The sequence below is a fragment of the Ursus americanus genome, chromosome 36 (genome assembly GCF_024610735.1).
Source record: "Ursus americanus isolate L20-20 chromosome 36, mUrsAme1.1.p, whole genome shotgun sequence".
NCBI lineage: Eukaryota > Metazoa > Chordata > Mammalia > Carnivora > Ursidae > Ursus > Ursus americanus.
Genome location: NC_142162.1, coordinates 12121732 through 12143203, shown reverse-complemented (window position 1 = coordinate 12143203; position 21472 = coordinate 12121732). Strand labels below are relative to the sequence as shown.

At 36.5% G+C, this 21472-nt stretch overlaps 1 protein-coding gene across 11 annotated transcripts in view; it reads right to left on the bottom strand.

Annotated features, from left to right (window-relative positions):
* TCF12 (transcription factor 12) overlaps nucleotides 1-21472 on the bottom strand; it is a 352252-nt gene that overhangs the window by 26735 nt on the left and 304045 nt on the right. For 7 of the 11 annotated variants that reach the window (XM_045788738.2, XM_045788541.2, XM_045788596.2 and 4 more), the window contains 7 exons: nucleotides 19389-19494; nucleotides 18206-18345; nucleotides 17774-17918; nucleotides 17395-17459; nucleotides 8537-8615; nucleotides 1198-1271; nucleotides 120-191 (listed from right to left, as the gene is read on the bottom strand). In XM_045788738.2, coding sequence (XP_045644694.1) covers nucleotides 120-191; nucleotides 1198-1271; nucleotides 8537-8615; nucleotides 17395-17459; nucleotides 17774-17918; nucleotides 18206-18345; nucleotides 19389-19494 — 681 coding nt within the window. The remainder of the gene's footprint in view (nucleotides 1-119; nucleotides 192-1197; nucleotides 1272-8536; nucleotides 8616-17394; nucleotides 17460-17773; nucleotides 17919-18205; nucleotides 18346-19388; nucleotides 19495-21472) is intronic. The other 4 variants (XM_045789061.2, XM_045788790.2, XM_045789132.2 and 1 more) reach the window with 1 other exon arrangement.

Genomic DNA, 21472 nt, shown 5'->3' with positions numbered 1-21472 from the left:
AAAACGAAAATGGTCATTGTTTGATTTTAAAAGACTTTGGAGTCTGTAGATTTTAAATGGATAATAGGAAGTATAATTAATTGAAACACAAAAAAGGCACCATCTAAAAGAAATAGTACCTCACAGACATCCTTTAAGAAGGACATTGCATCTTGCAAATGCTCGTGAAGTTGCTGCTCAACTCGATTTTTCTGGCAAAGTCAAGACAGAACAGGAGGCAAAGCACAGGTTAAGATTAACTCCAAAAGAGATGAGGAAATAGCTGATGTGCATGTCAGCATAACATGTTAGTAAAGTTAACGCGGAGATCTGCAAGATCTACTTGTATTAAGGTATGAGAAGGCTGGGATTTAACAGCAAAGTTATAAGGTTAGCATCTAAACAGCACACACTGCTTATATTTGCTTGCAAAATATGAGAGAAGAAGACTTTCCTTTCAATTGTTCTGTTAGTCACAGAAAAAGAACTTTTCTATTTGCAACCTGGAATTATTGAATGATAGCATGACTTAGCATTCCATCAAGTCATCCTTATTTTGTATTTATAATACTTTGTAATTCTGTGCTAAGCATTGAAAAGCAACAGCAGTTAACATTCTACCACAAATTCTTCGCGCTCGATACCTAGACAGGCTCCTTTATTCTGCTGCCTTATTCGTTTTGTTAAATAACATTTTTGCTTTTACAATTAACACAATACCTTTTTTTAAAAAAAGAAAACATGGGAAATAACATTTTCATGAAAAATATAATTGATAATTACATTTTAAACTTTTAATGGAAATGTAATAAACCATATACAGAATAGTCACATGAGAAAGAGTAAAATACATCGTTTTCCACTGTTGGACTAATTTTTTTCCTTTTACTTGGTCTCTGTGCCTTTTTGTTTGTTTTCTCTTACATGTACACATAAAAGTACAGAAGAATTAAACTCTAGATTTATCAAGCAAAAATCCCATAACTCTATTTTAACACCAGCTGTCCCGAGACCAGAAGCCTGAGGACCCAAAGAACAGATGGCAAAAGGCACACCCAGTGTATCTTATATTGTTAAACTACATCAGGCCATTTGTTAGCAAAGAATTCGTGTGTAATGCTATCCTACTGTTTTTTCACTGTTACTCAAGATTTACTGAAAAAATGTACTCCGCACTATCAGATAAAAGTGACCTGTATATTCCTAAGAGGCTCTTACCAGGGAGTGGAGTGAGTTTTCATAGCTTGGGGATGAAGGAGCTTGCCCTCCAGGTCTGGGCCACTGACTGGTACCTGTTAAAACACAAAGGCACACACATACCTTGGTTAACTCAATGATCTTGATAATGTTCCGAAAGAAAGGGTAACGATATTCTGTAGCTGTACATAAACTTACGTAATAAGCATTTTTGTTCAGCCTTCAGCGTAGTATTGGCTACTTATAAGAGCAACACGTTAAAAAAATACTTTTTCACTATTAATACAACAGTGTAGGGAGTTGGGAAAAAACTATACTTAAAAAATAACTTCTTTTTCAAAATTTGTATTAGTTATTATTAATACCTCTGTTATCCTGTAACAAAAAGAGCAGAAACAGAGACATTAATACAGAGAACTGGTGGTTGGCAGAGGGAGGAGAGGTGGGGGGAAGGAAAAAGTGGGTGAAGGAGTGGGAATTGCAGGCTTCCAGTTATGGAATGAATAAATCAGGGGGATGCAGGCACAGCACAGAGAATGTAGTCAGTGGTATCGTAATAGTGCTGTATGGTGACAGATGGTAGCGAAACTTGTGAGCACAACACAGCACAGCATATAGAGTGGTTGAGTCACCATGCTGTTGTAACACTGTGTATCAACTATACTTCAAAAAACCAAACAAAACCAAAAAACAAACAAACAAAACCCCAAAACTACTTTTATGTTTGCATATTCTTCACACTTTGTCCATAAGCACACATTATCTTAAGAAAATGTACTTAAAATATATGTAATTTAAAATTCTGTTCCTCGCTCATGGCTTTACATGGTCCTTATGATAATGCTATTAATGACTATGTTAATATTCACCTGGTTCTCTAGATCATAATTTACTTAGCCACCATTATTACCTCACTATTGGATGTTTTGGTTGCTTTCAGTTAGCTATCACAAAAAATATCTAAATATTACCATATTGTGAATGGTAAATATTGTTATTATCTTTTTGGGAACACATCTTGAGGATAAACAGCATTTCTTTCTTTCTTTTTTTTTTTAAACTGGAGCCCAACATGGGGCTTGAACTCATGACCCTGAGATCAAGAACTGAGCTGAAATCAAGAGTCAGATGCTTAACTGACTGAGCCACCTAGGCACCCCAAGGATAAACAGCATTTCTGAATTAAAAGGTATAAATATGTTTATGAACCTTAATTCACAAAGCCAAATTGCTTTCTAAAGTGTCTTATTAACTTGTGTCATTAAGTTATACACAAATGCACCAATTTCAAATGCCTGCAAATACATTTAGGATTTTCCCAGTATAATTTACACCAAAACACATTATTTAATCTGGAAAAGATCATTACGAGAATTGTTAAACGTTGTTTACTCTTCAACTTCAGAAAAGTAGCAATATAATAACATAAAAGAGAAAAAAGAAGGTCAGAGTAGAAAAAATAAAAAGGAAAAAACTATAAAAAAATGAAAGGGTTAATTCATCCACGTGTTGCGGGGAATGCAGTGTTTAAATGGTCATGCCAAAATAGCTTAAAAAAAAAGACAACACAACTGATCAAAAATCATATTTCGTGATTGTGCATTTGGAAATAAATTATTTAGAGAAAATAATGAAAACCACTCAAATAAATTGATATTATTGTCCTTAATAAAAGCTTCAGTGACAACCTGAGTTATATTAGAAATCCGAAGTTGGAGAACTCAAAGGTTTAATTTGTTTCATTTACCGATAAATGAAGTTTTAACCGAGTTCCGCCAAGCCTGTTGTTGCAGATTATTTGCTACATTTAGGAAACACTGACAACTTACGGTATATAGTAACTATTATAGTTCACTTCAGTCGAATAACCTAGTACTTGTATTCCCATCAATCATACATATTTTGCAAGTTGAAAAGTTGGATAGACTCTTAACCTGACTGTATTTCACAATTAAATGCATACTGTTGTGACTACATAGAAAAAATTTAGACACTAATATTGTAAGAAAAAACATGTTAATATACTTCATCAGCTAACAATTTTTTTTACTTGTAAGCAAATCACAATATTTTGAGGACCATTAAAGGTTTCCTGCTAGACATACAAAATTAATCCTAATTCAACTACACAAATTATGGACAATCTAAAATTGCACATTGAAACAGAAGTTTGTCAACTAGTTTATATAACAAGTAGAATTCAGCAACCAGAGAAACCCAGTAACTGACTATATGAAGAACTCATATAAACAGCATTTCTGTTCAGCCCACACTCTACCACTGATTTTAGTGCATTAGTGCGTTCCAAGCACTGATGGAAAATTAAGAATTTTATGTGAATAAGAGGTTAATCATAATCCTTTTGAAAAAGACCCCAAATTATTTTGAAAGTAGTTTCTTTTAATGTTTACAGTATTTTATTTTCAGACATTTTGCTCCATCTTTCCCATTTCCCTTTGGGTGATCAGCCTGTAACAGGACCCTAATCATCAAATTATTTAATCTGTATGGGTTATTAATACAAGTTTTATAAAACACCTCAGGATTGTTAGCATGCATCTGCTTGGCAAAACAGGCAATTTTTGTGATTCTTCAACTAGTTTAGTACTGAGGAATGAGATGTGCAATGAGTTACTTAGGTAAGAAAACACCTACACTTATTATTTTTTGATAGTGATATGAAGAAACCACGCTAAGGTCTATATCCAAAATGTAATTCACTAAACTGCAAAAATACACACACACTCAAATCTGTTTTGTTTTTATTATAAATTGGGCTGCCCCAGTGTGATGTACTTGGTTAAAACAGAATACTAACATGCTTAAATCACTGATACCTGTTTGAACTTCATAGAAATGCCAAGTTACAGTTCATGGACAGAGTTCCTTGAACCCCAGTTAGTCCTTTCGAAGATTCATGCTATTAGTCACAAACGGGATAACTGGATAGATAGAGTTAGTTTGGTAGAAGTCAATCCTCTAGCTGATGTTGGTATCTCTCTCTCTAGCTTGTTATCATCAACTAGAGCATTATTACACAAATATGGAAGAGAACAGGGTATTTCCTGCCTTCCTTCCCTGTCACCTGATATCTGGTGTAGAAATATCTACTGACTTGGGGCTTATCCTTTCCTTCTGTTAGATAAGCACAAGCTTTCAACTGTTTTTGTAGTTAACAATTTCTATAATTACCTGGGCCTTTTAAGGATCATCCCAAAGAGCTAGTTCTTATTCAAGAAGGATTATAAATAAACTTACCTGCTATTAAAATGTAGTGACCATTTCTAAAAAACAAGCTAGCTAGCTGATGAGAATAGGAGAACTGAATTATTTGGCTAGAAAATGTGGACAGGCTTTCTTTGATCACTAAATCCAAAATCCACCTAGTGTTTCTGATCTGCTCTCTGAGTGGAACTTAAAGTTAACTGGTTAATAAATTTAGAGACTAGATACCAACACATGGAATGGGTGAAAGAAATTCTTAGGACCATTTATCACACATTTTCTTATTTTGTTAGCTGCTTCCCTTTGTAATCTCACTTTAAACTCAAACTTTCATGAGATCCCTCTTACTTGGAAAAGGTTGGATAATCCTTAATGTAGCACTGAATGCTCTGCTTTCCATAATCTGGCTCCAGCCAACCTTTGCATCTTAGTGTTTCACACTTCCGTATGTGAAGAGTTCATAGTCAGTCATCCCCATGACTCTCGATGAAGAAGTCATGTGCTTTCTTGGATCTGGATCTTTGTTACACTCTCCCATTTAGACCCAGACTCTTTCTCCTCCTTTTAAAGTCCTGCACTCTTCATGAAGTTTATGCTGACCACTCTAGCTTAGAATGTATCTGATGGCTGTATTTTTATGCATGTTTATCTTTTATTTTCTCAGCTAAACTGAAAACCTGCTGAAGTCAGATAAATGCCTAACACCAGCACACTGATGGATGATAAAAATAAATATCTCATTGATTAAACTAGCCCAAACTAAGGAATCCTTTCTTCCTTCTCTTCTCTTCCTATTTCTATTGTAAATGTTCTTGGTATTGTTACTAAGCAATTATTAAACCTTTATATTCCAGAAAAAGGTAAAGAAAGGCAAAACATGGGGCGCCTGGGTGGCACAGCGGTTAAGCGTCTGCCTTCAGCTCAGGGCGTGATCCCAGCGTTATGGGATCAAGTCCCACATCAGGCTCCTCCGCTATGAGCCTGCTTCTTCCTCTCCCACTTCCCCTGCTTGTGTTCCCTCTCTCACTGGCTGTCTCTATCTCTGTCGAATAAATAAATAAAATCTTTAAAAAAAAAAAAAAAAAAAAAAAGAAAGGCAAAACATGGTTTTGCTTGTCTGCTTTCCAAGTTCCCTTAGTAAACACACCCTTTTAAATACTTGTCCTTTCCCAAATGGCAACTGTAATAGACATAGTTGTCTCTTCTACTTTGCTGCCAGAGCCTTGATTTTGTTCAGAAGGGGGGTGGGGTATCTATCCTTTCTTGGTGTGAACCAGAAAAGAGTAACTCTATCCTTAGCTTTTGGGGTAAATCCTAATGAATAAGATAAACATGGTAGTCCCATCTCTGTTGTGAGCAGGTGTGTTAGGGGCCCAATGCTGGCCAAGGACTCATGAGGGCCAATCTGTTGAAGAAGCTTCTGAAAAAGATTCTTTTTTTTTTTTTTAAAGATTTTATTTATTTATTCGACAGAGATAGAGACAGCCAGCGAGAGAGGGAACACAAGCAGGGGGAGTGGGAGAGGAAGAAGCAGGCTCATACTGGAGGAGCCTGATGTGGGGCTTGATCCCATAACGGCGGGATCACGCCCTGAGCCGAAGGCAGACGCCCAACCGCTGTGCCACCCAGGCGCCCCCTGAAAAAGATTCTTAAAATACAAGGAAAAGATGGTCCTTTTTCTTCTACCGAACACTGTTTTGTCCACACATGGTACCTTGAACTGTGGACTGTCCACACATGGTACCTTGAACTGTGGACTGTCCACATGTGGTACCTTGCCATCAGCCTGAGAAGAACTGCAAAGTAACAGAGCAGGAGCTCTGACATACCAGGGTCCAGGAACTTGCCCTGCTATCCGCCTCTTGTTGTACAAGGTAACCACTCCCCTTGTTATTTAATTAAAGCCAATCAAGACAAGAGTTTCTCCTCCTTTCAGCCTAAAGCATCCTGACTGATGCAGTATCACCATCCCAGAAGTTCCTCATAAGCACACTCTAGGTAGAAATACATGTTCTTGGCCGGAGAAGTTCCTAAGGAAAATAAGTGCAACTTAAACAAGAAGGATGGTTGCCTTAGGAGACACCTATGTGGCTCTTCCCCTGTGTCTCTATCCTCAACAGCCTGGGCCAGTCTGACTGATGCTCAGGCACAGAGAACAGGACAAGCGTAGAGAGCACACAGTGGGGTAAAATTTTTTACTCTACATAACAGGCCACTGCAATACAAGGTACCAAGTTATTTCCACATATTATAATAGAAGCTCTGGTTTGCTCCATCTTTTTCATTTTTCCTTCGCTGTGAGTAATTTATCACATTGCGCTTTCCTTTTTCCATCTCCCTTTACATTTCTGCCAATTTAGGGTGTGTGTATATGTATGTGTGTGGTGACAGGATGGAGATACTAGATACAGGAGATGGGAGAGATGCACTTGCATAAAATCAGTCTTTGATGTGCTGTCTCAGTAGAAATATATGAAAGAAGGAAAGAATTTTTCTTCGATTATGACTGCAGAATTGAAAAAGAACCTATTAATACCTTCATTACACACTTCAACAGACCATAGATTTTCATTAATCAGCTGAATTAAAGGGGGGAAAAAGGATATCACCTATTAAACATCAAACAAAGATGGAGGAGGAAATGTGACATTTTACTTTGGAACATTATTTTTTGAAAAATGTCTAAGTTTCTGATTCTCCATTTTAGTCATGCCTCCTCATAAATGCTGAACTCCTCTGCTCCCCGACTTCCCACTCAGTTATTAATAAAAACCAAAGGACACTTTTACAGCTCACTGGGCAGAGGAGGCGAGGAGGTGGGAACACATAGTAAGAACAGATATTCTCATCTCTGATGAGAAAGGGAAACAGGCTGTGGCAAAAATGACACTGATAATTTCAGTAAAACTGTGCCAGAAGGGTGAGTAGGGTTAAAGTTACATCATTCTTCCTGTAATTTCAGCTCTCTGTTAAATAACAACTTTAAGTCAATGGGTCTTTCATAGTCGGGTCTATGTGGGGAACAGCTGTTCAACTTTTACTAGACAGCTGAAGCCATGGTGTCTGAGACAGTGGCAGAACCCACTAAGAGCCGAGAGCAGCTGCCAGCAGTTCATCATCTCCACACTGGAATGCTTCTCAGCAGAGTCACAAAGCTAAGACACAAAGCACAGGTGATAGCCAGGGCTCTGATAGACCAGAAACCTTCAACAATGCAAAAAGGTTTAACAACAGCAAAGCCGCATGGACTTAATTAATGACCTGATCCAGAAAAAGAATCAATTCTGGAGGAATAAGGCAATTTTTACCCAGTTGCCTAATGTCTTTTCCTCAGAATTAATATATTTCTTCTTCAGTATGTTTTTTTCTCAAACAATGCTCAGAAAAATATAATTCAAGTTTTAAAATGACTGCTTAATAAACAGTAAGCATTTTCCTATAATTTTATTTATTCCTAATATCTAAAAATTCCTATTTACAATAACAAAAACTGTACCTCAACAAATTTATACTGTAGGACAGTAACTGGAACTTGTTATAGCAAATGCAGAAAAAAACAGGAAAAAATAATCTGAAACGCTTATCTAACTCTACTAACAATATTCATCCACATTCACAGAGACTTCTTTTCCTTAGCAAAAAGCTACATTATTCCCAAGAATTTATATATATGAAATAATAACTTAGTGGACCTAAAAATAAAGACAAACTAGTACAAACTTATTCATTTCTGAGTCTTACACATGGTACATGGAAAAGGCAGAGAACAAGAAAGAAAGAAGTTACATGTAACTTCTAAATAGGGTATTCTGTTTACTTTCTATGTTACCTTACCAAAATTTTTGATTTATCTCCTTCTCTATTTTGCTTTCATCCCAATTGTCTAGCCTTATTTTTATCCTGTTATAACTGTTCTTAGAAATTATACCAAATTAAGAATCTGAAAAGAATAATTCAAAAGTAGCAAATATTTCAATCTTCAACTAGAACAAGAGGAAGGCTCTGTTTACATGTTTTCTCAAAATTCAGATACTTTTTCATGAATTTTTACTACATTTTATTGGAAAATAAAGTTCAAATATTTCAGAGCAGTCCCATAAATGTTTTTAAGTCAACAGATAAAACAGAAGCCTACCTGTGAGAGGTGAGGGTGATCCAACTGGTGTTGATGGATTTGATGGAAAACTACTGCTGGTATGGTCAGGAGAATAAATCTAACCAGAAAACAAAATATACATGTATCAATATGTGACAACAACAAAAACAGAAATCCATTTGCATGGAGTTATTTTTATAACCTAAGCTGCCACCCCTAAAACTCAGAGTGAAAAACAGGTTTCATCAATTTAGGACTATTGTATTACATGAAGGCTATATATAGTTTGAAAACTAGGATTAAGGGGCGCTTGAGTGGTTCAGTCAGTTAAGCGTCTGCCTTCGGCTCAGGTCATGATCCCATGGTCCTGGGACCGAGCCCTGGGAGCCTATTTCTCCCTCTCCCACTCCCCCTTGCTAGTGCATGCTCTCTCTCTGTCAAATAAATATTAAAAAAAAAAAAAGGACATTGACAAAAAAAAAAAAAAACACACACAAACAAATGAAAAAAACCCTAGGATAGAAAAGTGTCATTTATATTCTAGAGGCTCCTAGCTGGCTCAATCGGTAGAGCATGTGACTCTCATGAGTTTGAGCCCCACGTTGGACACAGAGACTACTTAAAAAAAAAGTATTTTATGTATTCTAATAATGAGAGGAAAAAAATAGATCATATCTATTTCTTAATTATCCCAGTGGAAAATTATTTAGGTTTCTGTTAGAACAAAAAGAGAAGTTACTATAGAGTTAACAGACCGAAATTCTTTTTTTTTTTTTTAAGATTTTATTTATTTATTTGAGAGACAGAATGAGAGAGAGCATAAGAGGGGGGAGGGTCAGAGGGAGAAGTAGACTCCCTACTGAAGGGAGCCCGATGTGGAACTTGATCCCAGGACTCCAGGATCATGACCCGAGCCGAAGGCAGTTGCTTAACCGACTGAGCCACCCAGGTGCCCCTACAGTTAACACATCTAATAAACAATTTTTCTTGGGGCGCCTGGGTGCTCAGTTGGTTAAGCGTCTGGCCTTCGGCTCAGGTTATGATCCCAGGGTCCTGGGATCAAGCCCCACATCAGGCTCCCTGCTCAGTGGAGAGCCTTCTTCTCCCTCTCCCTCTGCTGTGTGCTCTCTCTCCATGTCAAATAAATAAATAAAATCTTAACAACAACAACAACAACAATTTTTCTTAAATGCATCATCCAAATAAGTGATACCCATTAAAAATAATTATCTCAGGAAACTTATCTTTGACAACAGTCTTTAAAAAGTTTTAAACGCCAAAGAAAATAATTTTTTAAAATAGTTATTATTTATTTCTCATTTAAAAAGTTCTCAGTTTGATCAACTACATTTTTACCAAATATAGCTCCAAATGATGTATCATATAAAACTGAACTTGCTCCCAAAGGGTATTTTGTTACCCTTGAGCAAAGTGGAAGAAACCCTGCCAAGTCCTTCAGAAAATGTTCCCAAAATGATTTGTGGATTTCACCTCCTAAGAGGTCCACTTTATTCATTCATTGAGAGAAAGCAAATGCACGAACTGGGGGTGGAGAAGGGCAGAGGGAGAGAATCTTAAGCAGGCTCCATGCCCAGCACAAACCCCCATGTGGGGTCGACGTGGGCTTGATCTCACCACCCTGAGATCATGACCTGAACTAAAATCAAGAGTTGGATGCTTAACCCACTGAGCCACCCGGGCGCTCCTAAGGGGATCCACTTTAAAGAGTATAACATCTGGATGCATAAATTTTGGTATTTTGACTAAAAGTTTTGTTGCAATATTTTGTATTTATTTCAAATTGCTGAAAAAAAAATAGTGACAGAGAACAGTGACAAGTTTACCTAATCAGCCATTAAGTATTTTAAAAGTCTTTTTAATCTAAGTACTAAGAGTCCCCAGGAAGTTTTCTCTAGGAAATTCTATTTCTAGTCTATAATGAGCATAATAAACCATCTTCACATCTCAGCACTTAGGGAGGACAAATCAACTTATGTGGATGAACTGTGGTCAAACATTTTAAAAAGGAAAACTATTTGTGGGTGAAAGGAGTCATCCAATAGAAATACCCTTGCTCTGAATAAGCTTAGAGCTCCAATGAATTTAAAGAGGCCCAAATTATGGCAAACAAGAGGGTCTCAGCATTGGTTTTAAAGACAGCCTAATATGCTGAAAAAGCCAGATATTGGGACAGGCTCATGAAAAACAAAATTCCACAAGTCATAATCATTAAACACAACAGGTTTTATTTTTTCAAAAGAAGAAAGCACTAATTGAATTGCAAGCAGCCAGAAAGCCTATTTTCCTTTGACTACAAATGGATATACCTACCTCGAATACACCAATTTGTATAATGTTACTAAATTCTAATTGTAAATGCCTTTAATCACCAACTCTCTCCGAACAGCCAGATCTAGAAGTTCTATATTCAAGTTAAAAAGCCATTTTGGGAAAGCAAAACTATCGAGACTTCGAAAGACGTTATGGAAGGACTTAGTAACAGGGAGGGTAGTATGTTGTATTAAGATCAATACTGTTGGTCTTAAAGTTGTTACCTTGTAAAAAATCAGGATGCACATGTGAAAATTAGCTAAAGGCCACATTTTTAGGAATAACTGATGCTAAATTTTTATGAAATATTTCTTAACTATAATATTGGTAAGGGACGGAAAAGTTGGTAACATTGAGGGTGGGTGGATGAGCAGTGAGGAAAGTTTCAGGTTCATGCAAAACTTTATCATCAAGTACACCAACTCGCTGTCAAGATCAACAGCGTCAAAGCACTGGAGAAACAGCACTGCCCTTCTGTCACACCTGCCTGGTTTTGCTGTGTTTCTTCATAGTGTTTACATTGCTCCTTAACTGCCTAACTTGTTTACTTGTTTTATTATCTGTCTCATACCTTTTCCCCCAATAAAATGTATGCTCCAGACAAGCTAGGACTTGGTCTTATTCAGACAAAATCTGAATTATACAGGATTTGCGGTCACTTCAGATTCTACAACACTCGTAAATATATACTTGTTGAAGGAATGAATGATTACTATCCTTGCGAGAAGCTACTATTTGAGTATTTCTTTCAAATCACTGGATGTAACACTTAGGCTCCGTTTCTCTTTCACGATTCCGGTTTAATGCAGGTTTCCCTCAGAGCTCTAGTGTCGGTTTTCTTTTCTATCTACTTGTGTTTTACCCCTTGGAAATATCATTTCTGAAAGTATCAACCATGACATCTCTGTGAATGACTAAGTTGACATTTCTATGCTCATACTTACTGGCTGCTGGACTTCTCCATCTGGACATACTCTTTCACTTCAAGCTCAATATGCCAAGCCAAATTTTACACCACTGTGCCAAGCTTCCTACCCTTCCCATCTCCACTCCTCTGTTTCCTCTAACTTCAGCACCAGCATTCTCATGGTCACCAAATCCACTCTCTCTCTCCCCTCCTACTTCCCCTCTCCACCCTTCCCACCACAGACTCCAATACCTGTGATTCTGTTTCTGGGATAGGAACACATCTTTCTCACTGCTGTGACACTACTTTAAACCTTTACTAGAACTTATGGATGGATCATTTAAGTCTTTATGTTTCTACTTACTCCCTGCTCCTTCTGCCCCATATATAATTGCCTGAGCTATTGTCCCTAACCAGTTTTAAACAGTCAAATCCCATGCAGTACACTTCCTGTTGTCTACTAAATAGAACAGAATGACATTTGATGTCTTCCATAATCTGGTCACAAAAATATCTTTCTACCTTATAACCTACTTATAAATATTATGTACCCTATAATCCAAACAAAAGATATATTTTTTTCATTTTCTGAAGATAGCCTGTCCTTTCAAAATGCCTATTTCTTAATTTCTCCCTGATGGAATTCTACAACACATGATAGCCCAGCTCAAATGTCACCTCCCCATTTACACTCATCTTCACCTCCTTTATAACTGTACTTTTCTTGGGTTTTTTACTTCACAGTATGCTCCACATGATCATTTTCTGTATACCTGTCATATCATCTCTCCTTGATTTTAAGCTCTTTGAAGGCAGAGAACTTGTAATGTTCTACATTGAATCCATCCTTACCTATCACTGTCTTACACAAGTAGGTGCTGAATATTTAAAAAAAAAAAAACTGGAGTAACTAAACTATACTTGAAATCTGCTATAGCTACTTTTTGATAAAAAGCAAGACTCAGTAAGTGGCAGTATTTCTTAGTATTTATGTAATGGGGTTCACTAACAGAAATACCAACGGGGGTTAAAAGATCTTGTTATAAAGGTGAATTCATTTACAAATCAGTGTTACGGTATTAGTTTGAGAGCAATGATATGGCGATGCTCCACGAATATTTCTGAGAATTAGTGTTGATGTATTAAGCTGTCCATACCACACTGTTAGGCACGCATGCGCTTTTGAGGGTATAAAATAGACTATCAAGACAGTCAAATGAGGGCTTTAAAAAAATCACTGTAAAAACACATATCAAATATAAAATGTATCAAGTATAAAAATATATAATTTTGGTATTTTTTTCAAAAACAGCTTCTCCATTTGTATAATAAAAGGCATTTTCTCCACTCACCCATCACATTGTCTAGTTCTCCTTTGCCCTAAATTAAAGTGATGACAGACAGAATTGTTATTAATACCTTTCCTGAACTGACAGATAGCCTGGCAAATTATAGGACTTTTTATTGTCCCTTCTACTTCATAAAAAGAATGGGTATGTGGGGGACTCCTGGGTGGCTCAGTCAGTTAAGCATCTGCCTTCGGCTCAGGTCACGATCCCAGGGTCCTGGGATGGAGCCCCACATCAGGCTCCTTGCTCAGTGGGGAGCCTGCTTCTCCCTTTGCCTGGCGCTCCCCCTGCTTGTGTGCTCTCTCTCTTTCTGACAAATACAATCTTTAAAAATAGAACGGGTATGTGGGGAGAGGAGGAGCAACGCAACATTAAGAACACAGGGTAATACAGCCTTTTAGATCACAGATCATTTCATTAAACTTCACCTCTGTGTGTTTACTCTATCACCAAACCACATACACATTAAACTTATTCTACAGAAATTATTGTTACTTTAAGATATTCTATAATTAGACCATTTGACAAAAAGCATTCTAAATCAGGATTTCATTACTTCTTGTACTTTCTGACCTTAAAGAACTCCTACACTGATGTTTGAAAGAAAAAAAGAAAAGAAAAAAGTCAGTCACTTAAAAAATGGGGATGGGAGTGATTTAGAATGTAAAGCATAAACAAAGTAAGAACTCATTCTGCATGCAGTCCATGGTCCTCATACTGTTAAATGACCAATGATGAATAACTCCCAATACCTTCTGCCAGGCTTAAACGGTAATATGCCTCATTTTACTGCAACAAATGAGGCTCCTCCTCCTATCAGTCATGGTCCATTCCAATCAGCAGGGTGCCAATAAGCCAGAAGCTAATGAAAAGGGCCTCAGACAAAAAAGAAACAATGAAGGGCTCCCAAGCCCAACCTTGGAACTGTGAGCCCAATTTTTTAAACACTACAGTGCACATTTCAGTTAATCTTTATTATGCTAATGTTATTGAGTCTAAGGAACAAAGAAACTTATTTCATGAATTACTTTTAAACGTCAACTTCCCTGAATTTTCTTTTCTTTTGTTAGAGACTACTGACCATTTAACTATCCAGATTAAAACACACACACACACACACACACTCTCTCTCTCTCTCTCTCTCCCTCCCTCCCTTTCTCTCCTTTGCTCAGAGGTAGAAATCAAAACATAAATTATCACAAAGAAGTCTGATATAATCAACAAAGTTAAACAGTCCTCTTGTTTGATCTCCTCTAAATTAAAGACCAAGTGTTTTGATATGGTATTAGGCACTGAAATAAACCAGATGTTTCTTCCTCTATATAACTCTCCATGGGCACAATCTTAAAGGGTTATTGTCTGGCAAATGTTCAGGGAAACACATTAGAAATGGCACGAATACCCAGATTTTCCTTTCCTTCTATCTACCCTAGTTTATTATCTAAACTAATGCATAATCCACAGGGCTTTGGGAACTTTGTGTAAATACTTTCATGTACAATTCTCTTTCTAGCTATCCTGAGATTAAGACCACAATTATCCCGGCTTAAACCTAAAATAAAGGAACCTTTGCAAATGTATTATCTGGCCTTACATGTTTAATCACAGTATTCTGTGTGCTCTTTAATACCTAAACTAAAGAACAAAGGTTGTACCCTGTGATGTTTCACACATGAAAGACCTCCTGAGACATGTATCAGACGACTGGGGAGCTAGAAATAATTTCTAATGACAACAGCATAGTGTTTTCTCCATCTAAAACTAGATGCTATATTAAAAATGTCATATTCTAAAGAACTTAAAATTTCAAAATACCCATGGTCACCATTTCCAAAGATCTGTAATACCTAATGTAAAATTCTGATATGCATGTTAGATTCTCAAATGTAATCCTCAGAAAATTCCTTCTCCTCATGTCTTCTAATCCTTCCTACTCCCCATGTAATGTTTTTGTTTTTCAGTACATTCTGTGAGCACTAAAGTGAATGTGAGTCTGTAACGGAAGTTAGAGAAAGAATGTGTTTTGGGGAGGTGTCTGGTGGGGAGGGGGCAGCAGATGGGTTGAAGGAAGGGATTTCAAGTGTGCAGACTATGGCATGCAGTGATGGAGCAGATGGAATGCATCACCATCAGCTATGACAGAAATGATTTATGGAATGACCTGGCTGCTCCTGCCTAGTAACAACATAGGATGACAGAGCTGTGTTTCCATGACAACCAAAGCCCACCCACTAACTAGATTAAACATTCTTCCCTGGCTTCCACTCATGGAGAATTTGGATTTCCCCCCCCCTAATGCCAACTAGTTTGGCGAGTATGCTGCTCATAATACGGGAAAATAGTCAACTACAAGAAGGGTAACTGAAAGGGAGCTTGAAGGACAACCACTGAGAACATCACAAATTCTTGCCTGCCTACCTGACAAGGTTCCTTTACAGAAGTTTTCCTTGCATAAAATAAAAGAGCTTTGAGAAAAAAGCCTCCAAAATGCAGTTTGTATTTTTTAAAGTTGACTAGAATTGAAAGTTCAACGTTATTTGTCCTCCTACATGCGAAATATCTGCTACTGGATTCTTTCAGAATCAACAGAAAATACGGCAAGCCAATCAAATTCCTGGGAGGCACCCAGATTTAATACTATAGAATAATTTTACTTCTAAGCAGGTAGTCTTCATTAGATGGGAATAAGCCCAGAAAAGATAGGACCACTTCCTTTAATCCTCATCAACACCGTGTAAAACCACAGTCACTGTAGCATTTCTCTTTCTGGAGAAATAGTAGTGAAGATAGTTGGATCCAGGTTCTTACCTAATATATACGGGCTTTACCCTTCCGAGCTTGGTGATCCCTAGGACAAACTACTTAATCTTTCTGAGCTGAAGTTACTTAACCTTTTAAACTTTAGTTCCTCATCTGTAATGTGAGGATAATAATGCCAACCTCACATGGTTTTCTTTAGGATTAAATGAAACAAAGCACGTAAATGCTTAGTATAATACCCGGTACCTAGTAAACATTCAAATTACAACTGATATTTTTGTGGGCTTTGTTCTTATCTTCACTATTTTTATCATATAATGTGAGGCTGAATTCAACAAACATTTACTGAGCTCTACTTTTTTGTGGGGTACTCCACTATGTGGTAGATGAGCTTGCCTTGGCTTTATTTCTCAAGAAACTTGTACTGGGACGCAGAGAGAGGTTTATGTACAGAAACTATATACAAAGAGGTTTATCTCCTTAAATGTTCAATGGCTGCTTCCTCTACTCACACACTAAGTGGTCTGCCTTCCCCAGGAATAGCAGTAAATGTGTCTGATAGAGTTAACTGCACTTTATAGAAAATGTACTACAACTCTGTGGGAATTCTGAGAGGCATACCATTCAAGGGGGAAAAAAAGAAAAGAAAGGAAAAGCCTAAGGAGAAAATTCAGAAAATACAAAGCAAGAAGTACCTCTTTTAAACAATTAGATTTGGAGTCTTTGTGAATTACTGGTAAATGCTCTCCCAAAAGAATTCTGAGAGAAGGGATTTCAGTTTTAATGTTTTAAGGATCAGCTACTAAAACAATCATAGCTTTGTCATTAACATCCAAATGTGATCTAAATTAGCTGCTCAAGAAAATACTATGGGATTCCTTCAAATCAGTTTTACTCATGTTAGCATGAGTTCTTCAATGAAACTGGCTTTTTTTGGGGGAAGACTCTCCTATTTCTTGAATGTATCAGTTACAGATGATTATTTTTTCCTTTTAAAAAATATGTAAAATACTTTCTGCCTTAGAAAAATTTCTTATGAAGGCACTTTCTTCTTTGGACCAGAAGAATAACTGAGTTGACTTTCTTGGTTCCATTTGACTTACTTAAATGGGCTAAGTATGTATTTAAAGCTAATAACTAATGTATTTAATAATATTTAATATTTAATAACTAATGTATTTAAAGCTAATAACTAAGTATGTATTTAAAGCTAATAAATAAATTTAACAATTAATCTCAGTAATTTTTGCTTTAGATCTAAAAATCCCCAAATTTCTCTTCTTTCTATCTACGTCTGTTCCATTACATAGAAGACATATTGAAATTGAAGTTAGAAGGCCAGGTCCTGTGGGAATGGGGTGGAAAGGTGTTCTGAGTTATTTTAAGGGCAGCGAGAATCAATACACACCGAGAATAGTTCTAATGGAGATATGAAGTTGATTGTTTTGTAACTACACCCTTTAACTATGACATGTACTGTCCACAAAACAGAATCACTGCGTTCAGCAGTGTAAAATTCATTCAGCTATATAGGTAAAATCAATACTCACAGATGCCAAAGCCTTTCCAAGTGCATCACCTGTCTGTGAGCTTCCAGCAGCAGTCCCTCTGGTTCCTGAATATTTCAGGTAGAAAACAAATCAAGAATTTTAGCAGGCAGGTATGCTTTTTTTTAAGCATTCTGCCATGATTTCAAGGGAGTTCTCTACCATTATCTCACCCATTGCAGCAATTGTGTATGTGTTACACTTAATAAGCTAAGTTAAAGTTGGGTTCGGTACCAGTTTCTACATTAATGAAAATTAGACCGTTTTTCTTCCTTTCTGTCATTTTAAAAGTCAATACTAAAAAATATATTGAAAGATGTGGGGTTCATTGAAAATCCCCAAAGTAGGTTTTAGGGAGTTTTGCCAACCCAAAAAAGCTCACCTAGAATGCTATCTGATCCATTGATGGGAGGAGTGTGTGAGGCAGCAACATAAGGCGAACTGCTGGTACTGCCACGATGGAAGCTAGACATTGGTGGGAGACTCGTGTTTATGTCTGTTGGTGAAACTGAGTGTGGAGGATAGCTCTAGAGAAAGGGGGAAAGAGACATGAGCTATTAAATACATTTTCTGAATAATAGGCACATATAACTGGACAACTACTATAACAGGTCAAAAAGAACATTGCAAGTTAGCAGCTGAAGGGCATTACTATTGTCATTTACTTTTTAAAAAGGCATGCTAAATGCAGTGAGCCTAGAAGTATTTCAAATGTCAGAAGTTTTGGCAGAATCAAACCTCACACTTGTAATCCAAAGAGAAACACAAGTGAGGACAAAGTGTTGCCGCACCCTAGTCATGTGTTACAGCCTACCAAGCGGTCATGTGAATGAAGGCTGCCGTAACTACTGGACTGAGACATGTGGGAAGTGGAGGTCCCCAGAATTCCACCAAAACCAGGCTGGCTCATCCCATTTGATGAACTCCAAAGGTCAGAAGAATTGTGGGTCCCATCTAAGACGAAAAGAGAAATATAAAATTTTCCTTAGCTAAAATTTTTTATTTTGATGATGCTATAAGAATTCAAAAGGATACCCTCCAGATACTTTTCCCCTCCCCTTTCCAGCCCAGTCTTCTATCTAGTTTTCTTCCCTCAATTACTATTTAAAAAGAGGGAATAAAGCTTTATAGTTAGACGGGAAAAAAAGTAATCCAAACTATAGTAGGTAGGTTGTTATAAAACTGAACCAATTTTGGAAAATTGGAAAATTTAAATTCATATCAAAGAGGATAATAAAAATCTCAAATTTGGGGACAGGTTGGATTTAATTTTGGTTAAATGGTATAACCATAAACATACAAAAAATTCTTTATAACAAGCAATGTACATTATATCAAACATTCTGAAACTGTGGAATAAAGAAGTTTCTCTAATAGTAAACCAAAGTAATTGATAATGACTATATTATAGTCAGCCTTCAAATGAAATGTGTTAGCAATGACTTTACTCACCAGTGTAAAGTCAAGGAAGCATTTATGTAGTGATTTATTGCTCCCACAGTATATGCTTCCCATAGTCCAAAACCACAGGAGACCAAATAAAAATGATTTGCTAGACATGAATTAAAGGAAATGCAACACTTTTTCTCTCTTAACAAGTCTTATTCTGTTCTTTGATATTCACTATTTATATTGACCATTCTAGGGGTGATAGGAGTCTGTAATTTAAATAGGAAACTAGAGTTGTTAATATCTTTCATTTGTTTAAATTCTAAAATGAGAAAGAGCAGCTCTACTCATTTTTCTCAACTGAAGTCCTTTGTAAGTTTGATCAATACTAGATGGGATACTCCAATGATTTGCTGGATAGTCCAACCATATTGCAATCAGCAATAAATAGTATTAGAAATTTTAAACCTAAATTTAATTTATTTTGGCCAAAAATACGTAGATAAATAACTTCTGAATTCCTGTGTAGGTAATCTTTTTCCTCACAATATTAGCTAATATACAATAGATAACTGCTGTAGGACTGATAACTAGTTGGCAGTACTTACCTTGCATAAAGAAAGTGCTAGCAAACATACTGGTTGGTGGCTTGGGAGATGGATAACTAGGAGATTCACGGTTGAAATCATCTGAATTTGGGGATGGTGCATATACCTTAAAATTAAACAGGAAATTTAATTAAAACGTAAATGACGATCATATATATCACTTATGTAAAATGAGTGTTACATTTCATAAAGGGCCTAAAAAGGCCTAGCTAACATGTATAAAGGGCTGCCACAAATTCAAAGAAACTGACTAAATCCACATATATAATAATCTAACTTGGTTACTATCTGCATATATGTTTTTAGCTGATTACTAGAGAAAAATACTACTGCAAATATCCCCATAATGCATCTTTGTGTGACAATTACACCAGGTGGTTGAATAAAGTCATAAATGTTGACTTTGCTTACAAAACACAAATCCATATAGGCTCATGATTCAAAATGTGGTGGTGGAAACAAGTGTCTTTTGAACACAGCATGAAATAAATTTTGGGTTCATAAAATTCATTTTTTCACTGTTACAAGATTTATCAAAATCAAAATGAGTTAAAGGTTACTATACTTTGTTATTATTAAAGGATAACCATAAAAGGCACATTGCAAGTTTTCAGAAACTTGCTTAACTTAGTAGGGTTCGCAAAATTAAAACCAAATTCTGCTAAAGGTTTTTGATTTCAAGTAAACTTTTAAGTCTGGTACAGCTTTAAGAAAAATCTTATTTAGGGGTGCCTGGGTGGCTCAGTCAGTTGAGGGTCTGACTGCCGGTTTCACTCAGGTCATGATCTCAGGATCATGGGACCAAGCCCAGAGCGAGAATCTGCACTCAGCGCAGAGTTTGCTTGAGATTCTCTCTCTCCTTCTTCCTCTGTCCCTCCCCTACTCATGCGAACACGTGTTCTCTCCCTCTCTAGAATAAAATAAATAAAATCTTAAAAAAAAAAAAAATCTCAATTTGTCAGAACAGTATTAATTTCCTTTGGTAAACCTTTGCTTCAGATAAGCAAACTATGAACATTTTGAATTGGCAAATGGCCAACATTGCCATTTCTCTGCAAAACTAAATGGGCAGCTAAATAACCTTAATAATCAAAACATGATAAAACCATTCTCATGATGATTACTAAAATAAGAAGGAAAACAAACAAACAACAGTGAAGGTGATGTAGCTCTGTAAAAGCAAAAGTAAACCAAGAGTCAGGAAGAATGCAAAGGTGTCCTATTGTGAACAGTGCAGGAAATATATTTCTTTTGTTTAGTTAGATAAGGGTACATTCATTAAATGTCACTCCAAAATAAAAATCCTAAGTGTTCACTCAAGTGGAAGAAAGTAGCTACCTTATTAAAATTATGGGAGCATGTGTAAAAAATCATACACATATTTTTGGCATAAGCATAGAAAATTTCTGGAATTACACATAAGAAACTTAGTGGTTATACCTCTGGACTTAGAATTGGGAAGGAAGACATTTACTTTCTATCCTTCCACGTAGTCTGGTATCTTATCCTGAGCGTGTCTATGCACTAATAAAAAAGTTGAGATTAAAATGCGAGCCAAAATTTTATTTACATAAACTATCATTTATATTCATTTATTCTTCCTCTGAGGCATTAACTAACTATAAAGACTCTTGACAAATTACCTCAGCTTCCAAGACTCAATTTCCTCATTGGTAAGATGGTGCTAACAGTACTTGCATCAGGGGGTTGATGGGAAAGTCAGATGAGATAATACATATACAATGCTTAGCACAGTAAGCACTAAGTATTAGCTAACAGTATCTCTATCATCTTTCTGTCATTCTTGTAGGAGCCGTTATTCTACAAAATATTGCCCTTGTTCAGTTCTTGCATGCTATTTTTTACAGTTTTTGTCTACATAATCCTACCTATAAATACAATTCATGCTAAATAAAAGATTAAAAAGTCTATTTTTACTCTTCTTGCTAGTCGGTTTCATACTAGCACAGGTGTTTCTTTTCAATGGACTGGCATTTAGGTTAGTTTCCTCCCACATCCCAGAGGGAAAAATCACACACCTGTGGTACCTGAGAAGTTTGAGACAAGATGGATTCCTGAGAATT